Source organism: Coenobita brevimanus, chromosome 94 (genome assembly GCF_032717465.1).
Source record: "Coenobita brevimanus isolate Jiangsu-jjx chromosome 94, ASM3271746v2, whole genome shotgun sequence".
NCBI classification, from domain to species: Eukaryota; Metazoa; Arthropoda; class Malacostraca; order Decapoda; family Coenobitidae; genus Coenobita; species Coenobita brevimanus.
Genome location: NC_137047.1, coordinates 27,259,394 through 27,284,263, shown reverse-complemented (window position 1 = coordinate 27,284,263; position 24,870 = coordinate 27,259,394). Strand labels below are relative to the sequence as shown.

Below are 24,870 nucleotides of genomic sequence, written 5' to 3'. Positions count from 1 at the left end.
CGAAATTTATGCCACTTAGTTTCAGGCCCCTAAATCCAACACAATGCTATAACGCGCTTCTCTCCCTCTCTCTCTCTCTCTCTCTCTCTCCTGATGAACTTCCCTACCACCACCATCAGCTCAGGTTGTGGCCAGGGTGTAGTCAGACTGAAGGGTCGATTGGATTAAAAACCAAGGAGACTCAGTCCAGCTTCGTAACTAAAACTAAATCGAACTTCATGCAGTCGCGACACAGTATTCAAGTGGTGGCCTGGTTCCATAAAAAAGACTAGTAACCAAGGAGTCTTATTTTTACTCCAGAACTCAGGCTCTTTAAATTTCACGCAACCACGCCTCAGAATTCAAGTGGAAGTGACCCAGTTATGTCAGGTGAAGATAAACAAACATAGCACAGTCTCCACGCTTCGGATTGGGTTGCTGGGCGAATATAATGGTTCCTTAGTCTGGCCCTCTGCTTAGATCTTTTACCATAAATATATACATACACTCTTTTCAAAGGTATGTGTACAAGCATCGAAAGGAACGGATTTTAACTGTGTGTGTGTGTGTGTGTGTGTGTGTGTGTGTGTGTAAGTCTATGATAATAACAAAAGCTCCCGGCCCTGGGTTCTTTCTGTCTGCTTTAAAAACAGAGAGGAACCGCAGCTAAAAACCGGCAATAAAGCCAAATATTTCGAAGTAAAAATAAGGTTACAATAGAAATATGACTGTACTAGAGTAATGCTGTAATGACAGAGTAACATCAGCAGCACAAAATTAACATAAGACAAACTACATAAATTGAAAGTAAGGAATGAAGAGGAACATCTGAATATAGCAACATACATACGCTCCCGTTGCGGCTGCGATTCACGTACTCTGTATTTCATTTAGGACTGCTGCATGTGACTATACGGTACTCAAGAGATGATAGGCGGTGGCGACCATCATCCACTCACTTGATGTAGTGCTGCTTACTTCTACTTTCACCTTTAACTTTCATTCTCTGTGCCACTCATCCTCTCTTCCCATTCCCCTATCCTTCCTGCCACTTTATATTACCCTTCTCTCTACTTCAGGCGACTCTACACTCAGTGATCGGTGACAGGAAACGATTTACAACGCTGGGTGGTAACCATATAACAGAATAGCGGGGTGCTGTGGCGCCTACTATGGTCTCCTTGAGGATACGGAAATGTGGCGTCTATGTGGGAAACAAACCTCTTCAATTTTCCCCCCACCTTGCTGTGACAAGGCGCTGTCTACCGCATGGGGACATTGGTTTATTGCACGGGATGGTCTTGCAGGAGCGGTTGCTTGTATGTGGTTGATGGGTCTACCCAGTCAGATATACCGGACGTAATAACAAGTATGCTGACGAGAATGATAGAGTCCTAGGACTGCGGGGGGAAAAAAATAAAAATAGAACAAAGTTTTGGCCGAAAATAGTTAACTGTTTATCTCAATCCTGCTTGCGATGGGCGTTAACAGCCTCTTAAAAAACTCACCGCGGTCAAAGGTTAACGTAAAAGTCAAGTATGCTTTTTATCTTTGCCTTCAAAGTTCCCTGAGTCAAGGAGCCTACAAATTATGCAGATTAGGGTAAAGGAGCTCAAGTATCGTGTCAAGTATATTAAGGACAGACGGTTTCTACATTTTTTTTTTCCTCTGTGAATGGCCCAGTCTCCCTGTCAAGGTCGAGAGCCGTACTCATAATTACAACATCTTTGCCAATTTCTACAAGTATCCCCCAGTAAGTAATTTATTATCAGGAACCATTTTCTTTCGTTGCAGTATTCACTTCAATATCCACCCTAGTTTGGCAGTGAAGTGTTTGTTAGCTATACGAGTGAAGGTAAAAACATAAACATGCAGTCTTTTAAATAACTTAGGCTAAAGAAAGGGTGTGAATACCGGCTGGGGGCAGACAAGGACCTCTGTGTGTGCCAGTCACATGCGTCAACATCCCTCACACTGTCTTTCCCCGGCGGTATTTACTGACACGAAAACTCTCGGCAATTAAGATCGTGTTACCAGCTGGCTCTGGGGATTTCGTGGTCTCATCTTTAACGATTTATTTAACTGCCCTCTTTTAATTCTCTTCTATGTTACTGATGAAATAAACATTAGGCCATATATATATATATATATATATATATATATATATATATATATATATATATATATATATATATACAGTATATATACCCGTACATATAGGCTATAATATATATTTTTATATATATATATATATATATATATATATATATATATATATATTACATATATACAGTATATATACCCGTACATATAGGCTATAATATATATTTTATATATATATATATATATATATATGTATTTATTGCCAGACGCCTTAATCCCATACGGGATGGCCACAAACAAATCGTCTCCACGTCGCCCTGTCCTGCCATTTCACTGCCCTTCTCCCAGCTCATACCCCCCTCCCTTAAATACCTCTCCACTCCATCCCTTCATCTCATCCTTGGCCTCCCCCTCCCTCTCTCCCTCTCCACCTTACTCACATACTCTCCTCGTCAGTCTCTCACTCTCCATCTTCTCCACATGGCCAAACTACCTCAGTGTGTTTCTCCTAGCGCTTCCTATCACATCCACATACACACCACAACGCTCCTTCACATCCTTATTTGTCAGTCTGTTTCTCCATGTGACTCCACATGCTCCTCTCAAATAACTCATTTCCACTGCCCTCACTCTTGACTTGTGTCCCTCCAACAGGGTCCAAGCTTCACTTCAACACGTTAGAGCTGGTATCACAATACTGTCATGTAGTAACTTTTTCACTTTCATGCTCACTTCCCTGTTTCTTATCACTGTTTTCAAGAAACCAGAAACCTTTTCTCCTTGTTGTACCCTTTCAAGCACTTCACCCTCCAGACTTCCATCCATACTCATCACACTACAAAAGTACTTAAACGTACTCACATTTTCCATTTCCTCCTCATCCAACCTCACTGTACTGTACATTCACTGACTTCACTTCTCTCGAAGACCATAACTTTACAGTACTCTTCCCTACATTCACCTTTAGATTCCGTTTCTTACACACTCTCCCAAACTCATCCATCAAACTATGTATACATACAGGTATATTTTATACATATACATAAATATATTTTACCACGTTGAGTACACCGCTTCCCGTCCGATCAGCGAAGTTAAGCAACGCTGGGTCTGGTTAGTACTTGGATGGGTGACCGCCTGGGAACACCAGATGCTGTTGGCATCCCTACGTGTCAAGTGGGGTTGGTGGAGGATTAGTGCCCCTCCCTGTAAAACAATTAACTCTAAGCCCTTGGCCACCCCGTCTGGGATACATGGCGTCTGGCATTAATTTTTTATATAGTATATATGCATATATACATATATATATCTATATCTATATCTATCTATCTATCTATCTATCGAGAGAGAGAGAGAGAGAGAGAGAGAGAGAGAGAGAGAGAGAAGGGTGTGAGGTAACTACAGCATAAACCGCCCAAGGAAAAGGTAGTACTAAGTCAATTCAGTGCCAATCATTGCAAGACCCTTTATGCCGCATACGTGTCCATTAAATAATATTGGGCTCATTACTGTGCAGGAATAATTCAATATTGGCACTCTGCTACGAAACTGGTTAATATAAATACTGAAATCTGTTTCTGTGAGCACTGAGTCGATACGCGATACATGATACTCGGAAATTATTTATAGGGTTACTGATACATCAATACTTAGTAGCCGATACTTTACTATAATAATAATAATAATAATAATAAACAGTTTATCTAGTTTTACTTACTGTTCGGCTACGGTAAGTTTAGTGTGATTGAGCACAATTAATTCAAGAAAATCTATATTTTATTTAGTAAATAACTCCAAAAACATTCCAAAATATACTTCATTTTACCAATGTATGGGCCTTCAAGTTACAACTGGATGACGGATCAGCACTATTAAAAATTACAGGCTTCTCTTACCACGTAAGACTGAAACATAAGTCTTAATCTTCCATCACATTTTACAGTAATTCTGGAGAACTTCCCACAGGTTATCAGAACTGACCGGGACCAATTCGTACTGTATCTTTTTCTTGAAAAATGATCTTCAGCTTCATGCCCACGTCCTTTGGTTTCTTGATCTCTTACATCTTGTCTCAAATGACTTTGTAGAATAGACAATATCCATTTGTTCACTTGCTAATACTGTGAATCTTTTTGCTCCGTGAATGTCCATGAATTCATCAAAAATGTAGCACAGGAAGTAAGCTGAAGCAGAGTCACAACCTTGGCACACGTTTAGCAGAAGTCATAATACAGCACAACTGCGTAGCTGTGCTGCTGTGTACATCAACATGCAGGTGCAGTCTGCTTGCTTGACGACAGATGCATAAATACAGCACCTGACCGGTGTCGAAGATTGATACTGTGTAACTCGGCTGGTGGAGGCACGCAGTCAACAGGTGACAGCCGCCTGATGCGTGTTCAGTTTGTCTTGTCCTAACTAGGGTATGACAGCCTCCAACCAATGATGGTGCTTTGTAGTTAGAGGATATATGATATATTCATTGGCGTTTATATGATGATAATATTTCATACAAAAAGAAATAGTGAATAATGAATTTTCGTATTCTTACTTTATGACGCAGATGCGATAAATAGTGAATTAATGCAAGTATATACACCTTTTTTCCTGACGAATCAGCAAACATTCTGTATTATGTAAATCTACAGATTTTAATATCCATCAACTTTTACAGTGCTGATGTATCGATGTATCTTTATTTATCGATCCATTACAAGGGCGACCCTGGCGATACCATAAAAGGATACTACCATTAAGTATCTAAGGCGATACTGACGCCATTACAAATGAATCGATCTATACGTATCATCAATACATGTATCAAAGTACTGCTCCTCACTATATGATACATGACGTTATCAAGTGGGAAGAAAATCACGTTTAGTTAACCATAAAATATTTTCACTTCCGTTTTCTATTATTCAGAAAGTGAGAGAATGTTCCAATGACAAGCGTACTATAGGCGTAACAAAAGCATTGGCCACTGAGAACATTGTACTGCATAGCCAATTATAATCTTTGCCACTTTGTCATGAACAGGCGTAGCCAAGGATATTGCCGAGGGAGGGACCAACCTTTTACCCTTTCGCGTGGGACTCTATGTTGAATAAAACAGCTGAGTACTAGCTGGAATAAAACACCCTAGTAAATCCCCAGCAACGAAGGGTCAGTGTCTATTTTTCTACACTTTGTTGAATAAAATCGTATGGTGTTAGCCTGAATAAAATACTCACGTTTACCAGTAACTTTTTCATGCTAAGATGTAGGCCTGTTTAGTGCATCCAGGGTTGAACCAGATAATGCTGTACCAACTTACTCATAAGGAAAACATCACAGGAAAATGTTTCTCATTTCTTTGGATCTCAAGCAGAAACACACACACACACACACACACACACACACACACACACACACACAAGTACTGAAGAGGAATGTTCAGAATCCCTCGGTAAATATCCCTAATGTGGTGTGGTTTCGCTAGAGCTGCTAAAGTCTACGGGATTGAAGCACCTTGCGAACAGTGTGTGTGTGTGTGTGTGTGTGTGTGTGTGTGTGTGTGTGTGTGTGTGTGTGTGTGTGTGTTGATTTGTCCACCTTACTGAGAAGAGTGGACACGAGCAGATGATGGAAGCCCGTCACAGATTATCGATGGTGATACATGAGGGCTCTCTGAGAGCAGCTGTGAAGCAATAAAGTTTAGGACGAAATTTGTGACAGCAGATCCGCTTTAGATGGCCACGCATCGAGAGAGAGAGAGAGAGAGAGAGAGAGAGAGAGAGAGAGAGATATGCCTATACTTCCGCGGACGTCAGAATTTTCGGTTGGGAGAAAGGAAGGGGAGTGGGGCTCATACATCACACCTGAGGTCCCCCTACTGAGCTGGCAGATCAGCTTAAAAAAGAACACTAATAGCATATGGAAGGTACGGCATTGACTGAATACAACATTAATGGTATTATGTATTCAACAATGAAAATAACGCTTCCCAAACTACGGCCAGCTTTAAACGGAATGCTAATGACGTGAAAGTATTAAAGCGGCATAATATGATGTGATTCAAGATAGCCAACGTGACAGATGAATACAGAAATATTAACTATGCTTGCTGACTCCATCCATCGTCACTCAGTTACACTTTTCTCTTGTATGCCTTGACCCCGGCCGACCAAGAAGGGAAACTGGGCACTGCGGATGTTAACAAGTGAAATAATAATAATAATAATAATGATGATGATGATGATGATGATGCTGATGATAATGGTGATGAAGATAATATAATAATAATAATAATAATAATAATAATAAATAATAATAATAATAATAATGTTCTGTGCCTGAGTATACTGAATTAGGCTAAAAGATCCTGTTACCCATCTTGCTACTGCCATCTTCGTCTTGCAAGGCCTGACTCCGAGTGACTGTCAAGGAAATCTAAGCTAGACGGAGATTATTAAAGTGGAAAATTTGAAAACACTCTGAGAGCGCACATCTCCGCCAATGCCATTGACATTAAAAAGGATCCGGATCCGCCCTAAAATGTAATAAATTCTTTCTTAGTCTATGGCGGACATTTCCACAAAAATTCATTGAAATTCACAGAGAACTTTTGGAGACATTGTGTGGGATACTCCGGATTCGGATCCGCCCCCAAATTTAATCTTTTCTTCCTTGGCCCATGGTCCACCCTTCCACAAAATTTCATCAAAATCCGTTCATAACTTGTTGTGTAAAGTTACTAACAGCCAGGCAAACAAAACAACCAACGCCGGGCAAAAACATAATCTCCTTGGCGGAGGTAATAATGTTGGTTCAGGCTATACGTACCAAACTGCTAAATACGTTAACTGTCTTGCTAATGCCATCTTCTTCCTGCAGGGCCTGACTCCAGCCGACAAGCAAGGGAGTTTGGGCATGACGCAGGTGACGGAGGGCGTGAACCTTGGCCAGGCCGTGGGTGTGGAGATCATCATTACCTTCATCCTGGTGCTGACGGTGTTCGGCGTGTGTGACGAGCGACGTGAGGACATCAAGGGATCTGCCCCGCTTGCCATCGGACTCTCCATCACCGCCTGCCATCTTGTCGCCGTCAGTCACTACACATGCACTTTTTGTTTTTCCTAGTCATTATTATTGCTTTCATCTTCTGTGCCCTCTCCTGCTCACCGTTTTCATCATCATCATCATCACCATCACCACCACAACACCACCACAACCGTCAACAACAAACTAATAATAATAATAATAATCCATCCATCCATCATCCAATCCTACGTTGCCCCATTAGAAGCGTAGGAGCCTGGGGCTAGGCAAGTTGGTCCTGACATTTAAGATGAGAGTGATCAGCCTCACTCATCCCTGAGTGGCAATACGTGAGCAATAAACTCCAGCCACCTCCTAGATATAAACCTTCACCGGCTCAATCCGATTGGAGCGCCGTAATTGCCCATTAAACCAACTGGCGCCATAATCTGGTTATATGATTGCCACCCACCGTAGTAAATGGTTTCCTGGTGTACAGGCAACCATTTGGCTTGTCACTCAATGCAGAGTCACCCACAGGCAGAAGGAAGAGAAAAGAATGATGGAGAGAATGACAGAAAAGGGAGTGTAAAGTCACCCGTAGGCAGAAGGACGAGAAAAGAATGAAGGAAAGAAAGACAGAAGAGGATGGAAGGAAAGAAGGATGGAGGAGAAGAAAGGGCAGACACCTGAGCAGCACTACATCAACTGAGTGGATGGTGAGCGCCCCCACCTACCACCAATAATTATAATTATAATCATCATCATCACCATCATCATCATTTTGTGATAACTTCGCTTCCTTGTCGCCGTCAGTCCCTCTACCCGCACTTTCACCTCCATCGTCATTACTGTCTTAATTACTTTCATAATCATCACCATTATATCCTCACCCCCATTTTCTTATCACCAGTTTCCATCATTATCATGGCTGGAGCTGACCACCGTACTGGTTGTTAATTGTTCGTGATAATTACACTGATCTGACTGTTCACACCTTCAGAGAAACGCATTCCTGTTCGTCTGACTTTTCCAGAATTCAGGCCATCACGAAGTTAGGTTTCTTTGTGAGTAAGGAACATAAGTTTGTTGATGAATATGTTGTACTGGCTATCACGGTAAAGCATGGGGATCTACGGGTGTTTGGTAGTAGCGGGGATACGGTTTATTAATCATATTGCATCTCCTTATTTTGACGATCACATTTATAAACCAAGCGAATTTACCGAGATCCACTGACTTATCTGATTCTGCTGAGTGGTAGAAAATGCGGCTTTAATTTTGTACTGCGAAAAGTAGAACGCGTGATTGCTAAATTGTTATATCTCGTAAATGACAACAATATGCTTTCCGTGGACGATATTGTGCGGGTGTACTGTAATTGCTATCAACTGCAAAACACTTTCCACCAAAATTATTAAATGAAAACCAATGAAACAATAGAAAATAATGCCTGAAGAGAGGTAACAAAGCTCCGCGGATTCCAACACATGCTATATTTGCGTCATGGGATTGGCGCTTGCAATTTGTTTACCAGGTCTGAGCAGTCCCTTCACTCCGACGTCGTATTTTCTGTGTCAAAATTGCTGCCATGTTCTTTATACTTTAACTAGGCCTGAAACTGCCACCTCCAACGTGAATGCTGACCTGTAACAAAAGGTCAATACCAGAATAGAGTCACGAAAAAGTGCTATGTAGAGCCGTAACGTTGTCTTTTTCAGTCACCAAGCTACGTGAAATACGCTGTAAAAGGGCGAAAATCTGGGCCAAGTTAAGGTGAAAGGAATATGGCAGAGTTTTATTTAGCTTGGGAGAGTACTGTATAAGACGTGGGGTTAATGAATACAACATGTCACCCCTCCAGTAATAAAAAATAAATAAATAAATAAAAAACCTCTCGTAAAATGAATAAGTCTTGTGTCCCGTGAGAGAGAATCGACTTTTCACCCCTCCACCTCTGACCGTAATCTAGGTAGCATCAGAGGCTTTGTAGCACCTTTTCCTTAGCGACTTGCTTTGCATGTTACGCCTTGACATTTTCTTATAGGCTATTTTTTACGCTATAACATCGACTTACTTTGCCTCAGTATCGTATAAGAGGATACTGAGGAGTAATGTACAAAATAAACAGCTTAGGAAGAGGTGTTACGAAATCTCCAGAGCCACTTAAAACACGATACTTGAGATGCTGTTGCTGTAGACGCATTCCTCTGAGTGGGCAGGTGTGTGTGTGTGTGTGTGTGTGTGTGTGTGTGTGTGTGTGTGTGTGTGTGTGTGTGTGTGTGTGTGTGTGTGTGTGTGTGTGTGTGTGTGTGTGTGTGTGTGTGTGTGTGTGTGTGTGTGTGTGTGTGTGTGTGTGCTGGTGAAAGCTGAGGGAAAGGCCATGACTTAAGAGATGTCAGCAGTCCTACCTGTTTACTGAGGCAGACTGGTTTAATTATCAAGACTGGAAATACAACGTGGCGGCTTGGGGTTGATGCCTACCGACTGCACGAGGGTCATTAGAGTATTAGAGAGAGAGAGAGAGAGAGAGAAATTATCTTCCTCTAGACTGCAACACACAAGAATCGAATTTATGTCCAAGTCCCCAACTGTACTGCATAGGGATTAGGGATAAGGGAGGAAACAAACTTTGTCCGAGATTGATCGATTCGGGAAAGAAGCTCGGGTTTTTTCCAACTGCTGTCTGAATGTGCTAACAACTATACTACCGGCACCCACTGAACGAAAAAGGTGGGTCGCTTTTGCACCACAAGGAAAGGTAGCTTGTCCAGATTGAAGTCAAGGTCATATACGTAAAACTTCAGTGTGCCTGGCTAATATTCTCTGTGTTCTATTTTCAGTATTATTTAATGATAGTAGATGCAATGATATAAGCAGTGTAGAGGGAGACACAGGATGAGATGGAGAAACGGGGTGGAGAGGTATGTGAGTGAGAGTAGTATGAGATGAAGGGAAGATTGCCTATAATAACAGAGGGGGCAACGATCTAGGGGAGCTTAATTTTGTGTGGACACCCCATAAGAGATAAGGGCGTCTGGCTAACGAATATCAAAGGACACGCAAATATGATCGACAATACATAATTTCTCTTCTGCTTTTTATTGAAAGTTTGAGAATCGAGGCTGATCTCCAGAAGATATAAGTACCCCGCCAGAGATAATGACCTTGCAGTCACCTCAACATCTGATATCTGGCTTATGTTTGGGTACTACAAGTGTTCCGCGCGCTCGCGCTTGTGTGTGTGTGTGTGTGTGTGTGCGTGTGCGTGCGTGCGTGCGTGTGTGTGTGTGTGTGTGTGTGTGTGTGTGTGTGTGTGTGTGTATGTGTACTGGGGTGAGGTGAATGGGTGGGGGTGGGAAGATTCTACTGTAGCATCCTGCCGGTAAGCATGGAAGTGAAGCACAGGTTTGTCTTTTTCTTACACTTTAGAACAGTTGCAAGGACTGGCCACTACTGCAGAATTATGTTTTTTATACGTCTCAGTGGCATGGCTCATAGAGGTTTCGGGACGGAGAGGGGGCGTGCTCTAAGATTTTTTTTTTTTTCGTTTTATGTTGGTTAGTGACGCAGTACTATGGGAATAACGTCTGTGGACTTACCTTACTGGATGATGGAGGTCACAAAACTGTTTCGAGGTGACCGATCCGAACTAGAGTTGTTTAGAAATATTCAGGGAGTCAGGGGAAAAGTTAGGCGGAAGGAGAATACTATCAGGTGCTATCACGGTGAATTATCGAGCTGTTTTACTACGACTGGTATCGCCATTAGGAGGGCTATATAACTTCCATTTTGTACAATATTACTGAAGCATATGATCGGAAAATTGGTGTGTGATCTTTCTATACCGCGTCACTAATTATGTAATGCGGAATGTATGTTACTAATTGTCTCTCCTCAAAGGGGTTATCAAAATTGATTATCGTAAATTAGAGGCTTGCTAATCCTTACGCGCCAACCGTTTTAATATTACAGCCGTACTCATCTACTGCGGCGCTGCATCATATGAGGTGTTGTTTGGATTAAATGATGTTCTTGTATTACTCTCCCTGCTTAATGCCTCCATCTTCTCCCATGACTCGCCATCCACCCTCATGTACTCAGCTGTGTTGGGTCTACCTCGCCTTCATCCATCTCCCTCCCTCCCCTACCCTTGCTCACATACATACGTCACTCTCTCACTCTCCACTTACTTCATATGGCCTAACCACGACAAAGTACGTCTTTATATTTCCTACATCCTTCTCTCTACATCTTTATTTACAAATCCGTTTGCCCATTTGTATCTTCCCATCATTTTAAGGTACAGAGGTAACTAACTTCCACAGCCAATACGGTCACTTGAGACTAAAAAATAATACGACCATCCTCATTGTCATCTTATACGTTAATATCCCGTTACTGTAGTTCACAAAACTTTTGTTGTGCTGTACTATCAAGCTTGCAGTATATATATGAATTTGTGTCAACCTGCCATTGGTCTTTAGCCCATATTGTAACCCATTAGTGCTCAGAGTTCCTGTTTGTGGGATACTGCTGCAAGAGTACTCAGCCTAAAGCCCTCCGCCCATCGGCACAAAGTTGCATAGGAGAGTACCTTGGGGTTCTCCCCTTTATTAAATTTTGAACATTCACGCACTCTGGACAACAGTGGGTTACACAATGGTAAAGGTGATAATGTCCATGTAGCTGTTCATGAATATGGTAACGATGACGATAACGCTGTTTGTAATGATGCAACAATAATAAAAACAATAAAGATGTTGCTAAACATAATGGTAATGATGCTGATGGTGTTAATAAGTTACTAATACTACTCACCGCCCGCAGGTGCCCATCACCGGTGCCTCCATGAACCCTGCCCGCACCTTCGGCCCGGCTGTGGTGTCCGGCATCTGGAAGGACCACTGGGTAAGTATAAGTAGCCCCATCAGTCACCAGTAGTCCCTTGCAGCCTCACCGTAATATCCTCACAGTAGCATCCCATTGCACACCTTCACACCCTTTCGATAGCACCCTGTAGCAACCTCTTCTTGTTCACCAGTAGCCTCCTTGTAGTCTCTCCTTTATATCCCTCACAGTATCTCACCGTAGCAATCTTTCCTATCCCTACAGTAGCACCCTCCTCCTTCTCCCAGTAATCCTCTTGTAACCTCACATTCTTAGCTCTCACAGTAGCATTCCACAGCACCCATCCCTAGCCTTTCATTTCATCCCTACATGACTACCATTAAGTTCCTTTAACACACCTACCTAGCCATCAAGTAGCATTCAGTAGCACTCCTTCCCAGCCCTCAGGTAGTCCTCCTGTACACACCCATTCTTCCTTCCCTGTAGCACTGAGCACCATCCCTTCAGAGCCCTACAGCCTCACCTTCCTACCTTGTCAGTAGCACCATTTAGCACCCATTTCACCACTTTCAGTAACCCTATTGTGTTTTTTTCTTCCTCGCCTTCCAACATCTCTCCTATAACACATTCCCTAGACCTACGGTAGCACTTCTTCCTGTTTTTCTAGTATATATCTTTCTTAACAGCTCTTTCTTTCTCTTCCACCAGCGTCTTGTAACGGTAGCCTCTTATCGATAGCCTACTTGTAGTACCTTGTGGCCTTTCCTTCTTAGTCCTTAAGTAGCCCCTCTGGAAAGTCCATTTTTCCCCCTCCTGTTGCCCTCTTTAGTCCTCTTGTAGGCCTAGTCCCCTGTAACTTCATTTTCTGGTCGCCACACAAGCAGTCAGCAGCACCACATTTTAGTCCATCTTGCTGCCCCACCTTCCTAGCCCTGCAATATGACCCCTCCTTCCAAGTTTTATAGTAGCCTCATCTTCCTAGTTCTACAGTTGCGTCCTGTAGCTCCACTTTCCTAGTTTAGCAGTAGCCACACTCTCCAACCCCTACAAATAGTCTCACCTTCCAAATCATCCAGTAGTCCTCTTTGACACTTTCAGGCTCCTATGCCTCACTCTCAGCTGAATTAAATCGTCTGTTGTCAAGGAAAATAGAATACCAGAGTTGTTCCGACCGTGGGGAGGTTAATGGTGACGCTATTAACACCCAGTATTCATCTTCCACTAGCCCTATCGTTGTCGCATCCCCTGATCCTTCAAGTAATTTAGCCTCACTTCGCTAGTCCTGTAGTAGCCTTCCTGTAACTCTCCTGTAGCCCCTAGCACTTTTGTAGCCCTCTAACGTTTCTTGTGGACCCTAGCCCTGCAGCAGCCCCTTGTAGCCGCATCTCAACTCGCTTTCAGCATTATAAGCACTTGAATCGGAACACTTTTCTCTCTTTCCCCCCTAATTTTTCTTACTACTACCAGGTGATTTTATTCGGCTTAGGAAGAGTCTCCTGGCAGTGATGGGGTTCGTGATGGCTGTATCCGAGCTTTTCTGTTCCAAAATTATCTACTAGGCTGAGTAAATGCGTCTGTTGGTAGCAAGAATTACAAAAAAAAATACAAATAAATAACTAAATCATCGCAAAGTTGAAACAGAACTCAAATTTGTGTAAAGAATAACAGAATATAACATAATACCATACAATATACGGTAATATATCTTATAAACTTAGATCTGTAGCGCTTAATGAACCAAAAGTTTTTAATTTATTCTGAACTAAAAGCCCTGATTTAACTTATAACACGTAAAAAGTAATATATAAACAACCTTTTATTGGTGATAGTAGTAAGTGTCTGATTTGATTAATGTTACGGTATTTATGTACAGCTAAACTCGGCTAAGATTTTAAAGCATGGAAGACAGCTTACGCCAAAGGTTCATTACAACTCTCACGCTCCTATGACTCACTCAGCTGAATAAAATCGTCTGGCCTAAAATCTGGAATGGAATACTGGATCTGTCTCAACCTTCAGAGGGTTCATGGTAGCCGTATAAACGCTTTGAGCTTCTACTGACTCACCCTCAGTTGAATGAAATGATGTGGCATTACCTGGATAGAAGTACGAGAAAACGCGACCATGAGACGGATAATGTACTTCAATATCTTTTTTCCTTTGTAGAAAAATTTGGAAATATATGGACTAGTTTAGCAAAGCACATCTCTCAAATTGCCCTGCCTTTTGTACTTCCTGTAATCTGCTTACTGTAGATTTGCTTATACAGTCAGGGACAAAAGTTCTCCTACTCTTCCACTGCGTCTACTTCACACTTATCGCATATCTGTCACTTTCCTCCCTGACACATCATACCAAGGAAAATCATGTATGGGCAGAGAAACACACCAGGCTGTTCTCATTTCGGGAATACCAGCTACCAATGGAAAGTGAGAAGCAGAGGAGACGATATACTAGGCGAACTTTTTGTCCCGAGTGTAGGGTCGTGCCAGTAGTCGTAGTCGGGGGTAAACAACACAACTGCACGACTATATGCACCGTGTATGTGGATGGCTATTCGCACTCAGGACAATTATATGCACCGTGTATGTGGATGGCTTTATTCGCACTCCGGACGGAGTCGGATATATAACCGTCGCTGTTGTGACTTTGGAGTTTTCGTGGCATCTTTTCCTTGTCGATTTATTTTGCATGGGCTTGTCACACCGTTTTATCCTCTGATGCAAACTTTACCAATACTTTGAAGAATATACATAACATACAAGTGCATATCAGGCAGTAACTGGCAAGATAAATTGCTTAAGAGCTAAGAGGCCTTCTATGCCACTTTGAATACGGACCTTATGTGTATATTCAAGTGACAGTGGAAATTTCGTAGCACCTCTTCCTTGGCGACGTATTCTGCCTGGTACACCTAAATTCTCTATGCGTGTTATTTATTTTTAGTATCGTCATGGGATTCGGTAACATAAGGAGGATCGTCAAGGTTTAAAAGTAATATATATCATTCAGGAAGACGAGGCACTGCGAAAGCTCCAAGGTTACGAGAAAATTGCCTATATTCTGCCAGGAAATTGTCTGATCGTGTACTTTGGAATTCAGAATAGATGAATAACACTCCACTCACTAGGTCACGTACTGGTCAGGTTGGTTCTCGCTGCCACACACGATGAAGGTGAAGCGAGGAGAGGAAAGCGCGCGAGATGAAATACTGAACTGGATTACCTGTAGCACCTCTTCTCTGGCAACTTATTGTGTACATCTCAATAGACTTGCGTTTGTTATGGATGCAAACGACGTAAAAGGTCACAGAAGAGAATGCCAGGGTGTGATCTGTAAATTAAATCGCCATGGAAGAGATGCGACGAAGACTACCTGGCCACCCGGAACCCGACTTCATTGTAATCGGGCCCTCGTGTCCGACTCCCACACGCTATTTCACACGCACTCGTAAATGTTTAATAAATTTCGCAGAGTGGATTCAGCAAAACACACATGAAAACAGAAGAAGATTTTAAGAGGAATGCCATGTATAAAATCAATCCGGACACGCAACAAGGATTTCAGGAACTCCCCAGTGATTTACAGAAGAAAATTGCCTCCTCAAGAACCATTGGCCATTACGGTGACTTGCCAGTTTCCCAAAATGAACAGTTACTATAGCTTTTTTGCACCTTAACTTGGCCTAGATTTTCGTCCTTTAGAAGTTTATATCATGTGGGTCAATGACGGAAAAAAACTACCACCGCTATACAGTCTTTCCATAGCACTTCTTCGTGACTAGCGCCGTGTTCTTGTGTTAATCTCTTGCTATAACCCAACAGTGGAGATGGGGAGGCGTCGGTTTTAGGCGAACTTGAAGTGAAAAGAGCATACGTGTTTAGAAAAAGTTGTAATATTTCGCAACACATCACGGACATACGAGGAGGAACTGCTGTATTGTTAAAAAAAAAAAAAATAGAGTATACCAATAATAATAAAGGATATAATGGCGGAAAATATGCGCCCAGAAAGAAGAAATATTTGTACTGGATTTAGGCTACTTCTGATTGAGAGGGAGGTGATGGTGGCAGAACTTCTCCTCCTGAAATATTAAATACTGAGTGATTAGCTGCTTAACTGTCCCTCGTGCTGTCGATAGGCGTACATCTGTTTTAACTAGCTAACCTCCTGGCCAAACGTGGAGCATGACGAGTTTCTGTGTGCGTAATGGTGTGTGTTTGGTATATGACTGTGTGCGTACTTCAGGTGTGTGTGTGTGTGTGTGTGTGTGTGTGTGTGTGTGTGTGTGTGTGTGTATGTGTGTGTGTGTGTGTGTGTGTGTGTGTGTGTGTGTGGTTGGGGGCAGTCCATTTTGTTGTATCAGACAAGGTTGAGAGAGCAGTGGAAGGGGGGACAGGGGAGGTGAAAAGTTGGTTGGGAAGGGGAGTTGAAAAGTGAAGAAAAGAGAGAAAGGAAAGGAGGAAAGAGACATGGTCAGAGGTCTAGAAGTCAGAGAGTAAAAGCTGGGATAGAATAATGAGAGAGAGAGAGAGAGAGAGAGAGAGAGAGAGAGAGAGAGTTTCCTAAATGCCCTACAAAAAAACAGAACAGTCCCTCTCTCTCCCTCCCCACCCCAGACCCGGCCTTACTAATCCACCCACGCACGAATAAAAATGTACTGCAACACACTTGGTGCCTTTTAAGTGGCCAGCGCTTGGTGAAATTAGCCAGTCAGAGAGAGAGAGAGAGAGAGAGAGAGAGAGAGAGAGAGAGAAAAAAAAAAATTACGGAGGTTAGAGATACAGAAATTTAGAATGTTTAGAGATATATTCCCCCACCATGATGGCAAGAAGGAAATACGTCACCATGCCCGAGCTGAAATTTTGGCGTTCCATGTCTGCACTGTGTCAACCAAAATGCCAGTGCCGAAAGAGAAAAGTGAATATATATATATATATATATATATATATATATATATATATATATATATATATATATATTTATATATATATTTATATATATATATATATATATATATATATATATATATATATATATATATATATATATATATATAAATAAAAATTCGATATTTCCAAACCAAGTGTCCCAAACAATTTTAGCAGTTCTTAATATGTGGCTTTACGTCGATAGATTTCTTGAGGCGCTTTAAGTGTATGTGGCTTTTTTAGTTAGTACTGCCGTGTGTGTGTGTGTGTGTGTGTGTGTGTGTGTGTGTGTGTGTGTGTGTGTGTGTGTGTGTGTGTGTGTGTGTGTGTGTGTGTGTGTGTGTGTGTGTGTGTGTGTGTGTGTGTGTGTGTGTGTGCGCTTTGCGTTTCAGTGTTGTGTTGATGTGAAACATGTTCGTATACATTTTAGCCGTGCGTTCTACGTCCGCATTTCTACATGTGTGTGTTGTGTACGTTCATGTGTGTGTATGTTTAGCGTCCCGCCTGATTGCGTGCACAAAGTGGTAATCTCTCCACCACAGTGTTGTTTCAGTGACCTGGCCAGTATTCCACCCTGGTTACTGAGATTCTCCAGTCTAACCTTGTCATGCCGCCACCTGTGTACACTGTCTTGGGTCGCGTTCCACGTGGATTTAGAGAATTCGTAGCTCCTTTTCCTTAGCGATTGATTCTACGCACTACACCTTAATATTTTCCTGTTTGTCACTGATGCAAACCACGTGGATGTAAAGACAAAATAAATCTTCAAGACATAGTAAAGGTGTAGCAGGCAAAATTTATCGCTAAAGTTGAGGTGTTACGAAACCTCCTATGCCGCCTGGACTGCGGTCCTATCCACCTTAATTCCTGCAATCCGATGACGTATTTTTAGTTGCTTGTTTTTCCTGATACCTGACGATTTTATCTAGTTCGGGACGGCTCTGTATTAGTGATCAGTGATGACTCTATGTAACCCCTGCAGTTCGCAGTCTTCCTAATCAGTGTCCTACGGTAGCAAGAGTAAGAAAATATCATCGGATTGAAAGGATGAAGTAAGTGGAGATTTCTGTACCTTTTGTGCTTATTCAAGACACTATGGAACTACTGTACACTCATTTCAGTAGCACTTCTTCGTGACTATATTTCATCCACATTTACTGGTCGTAGATTTCTTCCCTTTTGTAGGCCATTTCTCGTAGTTTAGGGGCAGACTAAAACAATACCACAGCTCTACATCCTTTCCACAGCACTTCTTCGTGATTAGCACCATTTTCTAATGTTAATCTCCTGGTATAGGTCAGCATTCAAGATAGAGAGACGGCAGATTTAGGTTTGGTTAATGTGGACAAAGTCTGGTCCCCTTACTGACAAAATTAATATCCTCATCACACGGACAAACACATACCGGCACTATCTTTTCGGTGTCGCATGCCTAATCCCAGACTCCATCCAGTGTCGCCATTACTGTTATCTATCAATCTGTCTTTATCTATCTACCTATAACCAGGAACCTTAATGCCGGACAGGACAGCCACGAACAAATTACCCCACGCCACTCTGTCCTCCATCGGGCAACCCCCCCCCCTCCATCTCACACCACTTCCACCCATCTATCTTTCTATCCCGTCCCTCTACCTCATCCTCGGTTTCCATCTCTCCTACGTCTGATGGCTATAAATCTCACTGTCACAACCTATTCAGTCCGATGGTGTCTTTTTCTGCGCAGTCTTGCTATTTCCAGACAAGCTGATTAGTTTTTTTTTTTTTTAATATAGGTGTTTAGATACAGCTTTTATTAACCCTTTCACTGCAGGACATCACTCTGAAGTTAAATATAATCATCTGGAGAAGGAAGAATTAATAGAAAAATACTGAATGGGTTAACTCAATATTCTCTTCAGTTAACACAATCATTATTCTCTTCCCCCACCTCAAGCCACCATTCCTCATGGTCACTCGGAGACAAGAACTGGAGTAATATTTCACCTCTTTCACTTCTCACTTTGCTGTGCTGGCTAATATTGCAAGGCTGAGAGGAACCTTTAATCCTTCCCTATCCATAGACATCCTCTGTGACATGATGCGCCAGAGAGGAAAGTGACGGACATGACTTAAGTATGAATTGGATGCAGTGGAATAGAAGGCGAACTTTCCTCCCTGACTGTCCGTTCTCCTTCAGGCTGTCATTCAACTTTTGTCTTCCTTTCCCCACAAGGCTGTCTTAGTATCCGGATTACCATAGTTTCACATTTATTGTTACCTTCTCCTCCTTTAGTGTCGACATACTCTTGACTCGGTTGTCACCATGGCAATGGTATTCTATTTTTGAGATGTGATGTTAGGCCATCCCTTACGGGATTAAGGCGTCTAGCAATAGACAGACAGATGTTAGGCTTTTTTTTTTTTTTTTTAGGTCTTGAATATTCGTGACTATTCAAGCTAGATATGAAATTTTGCCTATGTGTAAAAACAATATAGACATTACAGACAGTGGGAGAATATGAAGTTAATGAATCCGAGGGCATAATGCTGCCAGCCTAGACTTTTAGCAGAACTACTGTCTGAGAGATTTGGAGGCATTGGACATATCAGAGGGAGATTAAGTCTTTCAACACCATGACTTTGTATTGTATGATATCCTTGTTAGGTTCAAATGACCGTATCTTGTCTGTGAGGGACTCCATTAGCCTATTCAGTACGAGTACATCAGTTTGTTTTCTATTCTTGTTGCCGCCAGACGGTAGTAATCGATTTAGGGAAGACCTTACGTACTGAAAATGTTGAAGGCAGGCTGTGACTGCCTGCTAACTCTCGTAGGTGTATAAAACAGTGTAACATTACCTAGAAAACATGTCCTCCCCCTGAATGAAAACTAAGGACGGGGTGTGATTGGCTGCTGACTTCTGCAGTTGTAGGTTGTACAGCCTTAATTAACCCCTTCACTACGAGGGGGTTCTCCAGAGCTGAATCAAAGAGTGTACCATGAGACAGAACCTAACGCAAAAGACGTCCACTGGCTGAAGGGGCTAAGGGCAGGCTGTGACTGGTGGATGACTCTTCTTAAGTGTATGGAAGGGTGTGGGGTCGGCCGGAGCATAACGAAAAAGACTCTTCTAGGTGTACTGGGCTGGACCTATCATCGGCGGACTTCTGGCTTCTGTGCTGTACTCTTACGTCTTCAGGGGACCAAAGGCAGCCAGCTATGACGTGGAAATGGACTCGTACAATAAGAACACCAACAATGCTCCTTAAGGTACTGACGGGTAGAGAGAGAGAGAGAGAGAGAGAGAGAGAGAGAGAGAGAGAGAGAGAGAGAGAGAGAGAGAGAGAGAATATCCACACCATTACACCAGTTTTGACAGTCACTTTGGTCACATGCGGAGTGTACGAAAGCTATCATATTTTTTTCTACATTATTCCAAAGTATTTCGATCATGAGGCGAAGCGAAATAAAATCCCGAGATGATGCTGAAATGAAGATGAAAATTATGCTGAATTTTGTGTTGGTGTTATGCCGTATTCTTGCCGGTAAAGGAGATTTCGTGATACATTTGCACAGGCGAATTAGTTTACATATTTGACACTAAACCTCTTACGTGTCGAATATATCTTTTTAATCGACACAGTTGCATCAGTAATAGACCAAGGATTTTGCAAACAAAATCGCCGAGGAGGATATGTCACGAAATATCCAAAGCCAGCCAGAATACGACCATCATCTGCATGTGCATGTGACTGGAGTGGGTAATGGTGGAGGTGATGGTGCTCCAGTAGGTAGGCTGGTGATGATGGTGATGGTGGTGGTGATGGGTGACAAACACGGATGTAAATACTGTCAGGGAGATGGAGGCGCCTTGATCAGTTTCCTTTTCTCATCATTTTATTTTATTTTATTATTTTTTAGTGCAAAGGTGGTCTGAAAACAATCACTGATGTTGTTAGCTCTCCCATTTTCTTGCTTTCTCCTTTGTTTTCTGGATCATAACTAACCACATCCATAGGTGGGCAAAAAAGTCAGGACACTGATGATGATGATGATGAAATTGAGACAGTAAGGTTATAATTCAAGATCTGAAGTCTCATCCACGGAACTGTCTCAAGAAAAACATAAGCAAAGGTACGTAACGGGGCAGTGTATGGGTAGTAACGAAGAGTGTATGGGTAGTAACGGGGCAGTGTATGGGAAGTAATGGGGCAGTGTATGGGTAGGAACGAGGCAGTGTATGGGTAGTAACGGGGCAGTGTATGGGTAGTAACGGGGCAGTGTATGAGCAATAACGGTGCAGCGTATGGGCAGTAACGGGGCAGTATATGAGTAGTAACGAGGCAGTGTATGGGTAGTAACGGGGCAGTGTATGGGTGGTAATTGGTAGTGTATAGAGATGAACGGGGCAATGTATGGGTGGTAACTGGTAGTGTATAGAGAAGAACGGGGCAGTGTATGGATGGTGCCAGTGTATGGGGAGTAACGCGGCAGTGTATGGATAGTAACAGTGTATGAGGAGTAACGGGGCAGTGTATGTATAGTGACAGAGTATGGGGAGTAACGGTGCAGTGTATGGACAGCGACAGTGTATGGGCAGTAACGGGGCAGTGTATGAGTAGGTGACGGGGCAGTGTATGGGTGGGTGGGCAAGGAGGTGATGGTATTGTCTTAGCGTGTATACAGAGGGGGGGGGGGGGGCGACGGAGGAGAAATACAATGACAAAGGAAGTCGACCTGCGTAGGAGGAAAGGTGCTGGAAGAGGGAGAGGGAGAGAATGAAAGGAAGGGAGAAAGAGAAAGAATGAAAAAAGGAGGGAGGAAAAGGGGGGGGAGAAAGAGAAACAGGAAAAGAGAAAGAGGGAGGGAATGAAAGGGAGGGAGAGAAAGAAAGAATGAAAAGAGAAAGACGGAGGGAGTGATAGGGAGGGGAGAACGAATAGGAAGAAGGAAGAGAGAGAGAGAGAGAGAGAGATGAAATGAAAAACCGTGGAGATGAAGAAATGCAAAAGGACGTCGAGTTAGGTAGGAAGGAAGAACAGGGTGAAGAAAGAATAAGAAGGGAATGAAGGAGAGGTGGAGAAAGAAACACTAGGTAGGAAGAGGAGAGAAGATAATGTGGAGAGAGGTTGACAGAGAGAAGAAATGGATTAAATAAGGAGGAGAGAAGAGAGGGAACGAAGAGAAGCCTGATAAAGGTGTAGGGAAAAGATGATGTTATACTGGGCAAGAAATGGAAATGTGACTAGAATGATGATTAGGAACACCAGTGGGGAGGAAAATTAACAATGAAAAGGAGGAGGAACTAGAAACTTTCTTGGAAGGAAGTCAGGATAATAATAATGATGATTAATAATGGGAATCACAGGCGAAATGGAAGTTAGAGTAAAGCAGAGATCGAGTCAGATATCAGAAAACCTTGGTCACCTGCTAATTATATCAAGGAGAGGACATATTTAGAACAGGTAAGGGACTTTTCTGGGAAGTATTTTAGCATATGCAGACTCCCTTCAGTGTACAGTTGCCAACATGAATACCAACCCACTTAATAACGATCAATAAAGAAAAATTGATTGAAGCACACTAATGTGATCTTCGCAGCCCAAGAAATTTGTCGTAATCTTATGTAAGACTTTCACGACTGTTTAATTAATAAATGGAGGGATATTACTATGCACAACTGTACATTCTGTGGTTCCGCTGATGTGCATTCGTCTTTTCTTTGTCTAAGGTATGTTTTCATATCTGGCCAGCTTTATTTAAAAAGGTTTATTCTTTTAGTATCTTCACATACGCCAGGTTTTACCATACCGTAGATTTTAGTACTGGATAGATTATAGCATTAACCTCTCCTAACCCAACCTAGATCCCTAACCACATTCTGCGATGGCCTAGTGTAGTCAGACTGCAGGGCTAACTGAAAGCCAAGGAGATTTATTCCTCCTTCATAGTCACAACTCGATGAAGTTCATGTAACCACTACTTAGTATTTAAGTCGTGGGGGTGACCTAATTCCTTCAGGTGATAACAACTATAATAGTTCTAGTGATACAGGCGATCCTCGTCATGAGACTAGAATAGCGCAGTTACTGAGATGTGTTATCAGGTATACTGACTGAGCACTGTGTGCAGAGGTGTGTATGTGCTGGGCGTAGAGTGGTGCAATGACTGAGAAGTGTATGCGATGGCAGTGTAATGCAATGTCTGACATATATTATTATAAGCTGTACCGGCTGGGAATCTTGAGCGGCGGTGCATGGACTACCGGTGTGTATAAACTAAGCCAGAGTCCAATCACCCTTTAACCCTGCCACTCGCTGGAGGGAGGTCTTAGCCTTGGCTTCACACGGAATGAAAACCATTTGTTACTCGTGCAGTGTGCAAAAGCTCCGAACTACCAACTGCGGGTCTTCGTTCAATGTGATACCCTAACAACAACTTCCTCCCAGCGAGGGGCAGGGGTACAAAGTTAGCAGAAAAAATGGGCCGTATCTAAGTGGCATAGGTTTCGTAGCACCTTTCCCTTAGCTATTTATTCTTCACACTGTCCCTCAATATCCTCTAGTATGTCACTGCTACAAACTAGGTTGATAATAAAACAATATTAGTAGTAGTATGCAAAGGAAAGTCAAGGTGTAAAGTGCTGAGTAAATCGCTAAGAAAAAGGCGATAGGAAATCCGCTAGGCTACCAAGAATACGACCCTATGCTTGACGAGTGTATAGTGTTGTGTAGTGCAGTTACTAAGGTGCTTTGTTCGCAGGTGTACTGGTGCGGGCCTATAAGCGGCGGTATGCTGGCGTGCTGTGTGTACAGTGTGGTGAGTCGTATGCGCAAGGCCCAGCCACCACCACCTTGCCCACACCACCACACCACCGACAACCAGGAGCAGACCACACCATTCCTACCCATTCAACAACACAAGGACAACCAGCCGCTCAGGGAGGTGGTCCAGGACAGAACCACCTGCATCTGAACACGTCCATCTGACAACACCAACACCTGCATCCACCATCACCAACAGTAACACCTGCTTCCGACACCACCAACACCTGCATCCAACACCACCAACACGAACACCTGCATCCACCATCACCAACACGAACACCTGCATCCACCATCACCAACAGTAACACCTACATCCAACACCACCAACACCAACACCTGCATCCAACACCACCAACACGAACACCTGCATCCACCATCACCAACACCTGCATCCAACACCACCAACACCTGCATCCAACACCACCAACACCTGCATCCACCATCACCAACACCTGCATCCACCATCACCAACACCAACACCTGCATCCAACACCACCAACACCTGCATCCAACACCACCAACACGAACACCTGCATCCAACACCACCAACACCAACACCTGCATCCACCATCACCAACACGAACACCTGCATCCACCATCACCAACACGAACACCTGCATCCACCATCACCAACAGTAACACCTGCATCCAACACCACCAACACGAACACCTGCATCCAACACCACCAACACGAACACCTGCATCCAACACCACCAACACGAACACCTGCATCCACCATCACCAACACGAACACCTGCATCCACCATCACCAACAGTAACACCTGCATCCAACACCACCAACAGTAACACCTGCATCCAACACCACCAACAGTAACACCTGCATCCAACACCACCAACACGAACACCTGCATCCACCATCACCAACACGAACACCTGCATCCACCATCACCAACACGAACACCTGCATCCAACACCACCAACACGAACACCTGCAACCAACACCACCAACACGAACACCTGCAACCAACACCACCAACACCTGCATCCAACACCACCAACACCAACACCTGCAACCAACACCACCAACACCAACACCTGCAACCAACACCACCAACACCAACACCTGCATCCACCAACACCAACACCTGCAACCAACACCACCAACACCAACACCTGCATCCAACACCACCAACACCAACACCTGCAACCAACACCA

General features: G+C 43.0%; 1 protein-coding gene and 1 pseudogene across 3 annotated transcripts in view; both read left to right on the top strand.

Annotated features, from left to right (window-relative positions):
- LOC145412912 (aquaporin AQPAe.a-like) overlaps window positions 1–23,755 on the top strand; it is a 115,981-nt gene extending 92,226 nt beyond the window's left edge. For all 3 annotated transcript variants that reach the window (XM_080282708.1, XM_080282709.1, XM_080282706.1), the window contains 4 exons: window positions 6,958–7,167; window positions 11,932–12,012; window positions 20,001–20,136; window positions 23,629–23,755. In XM_080282708.1, the coding sequence (XP_080138834.1) occupies window positions 6,958–7,167; window positions 11,932–12,012; window positions 20,001–20,135 (426 nt within the window). In that variant the 3' untranslated portion in view covers window position 20,136; window positions 23,629–23,755. The remainder of the gene's footprint in view (window positions 1–6,957; window positions 7,168–11,931; window positions 12,013–20,000; window positions 20,137–23,628) is intronic.
- Window positions 3,125–3,244, top strand: LOC145413031 (5S ribosomal RNA; annotated as a pseudogene).
- Window positions 23,756–24,870: the final 1,115 nt, after the last annotated feature.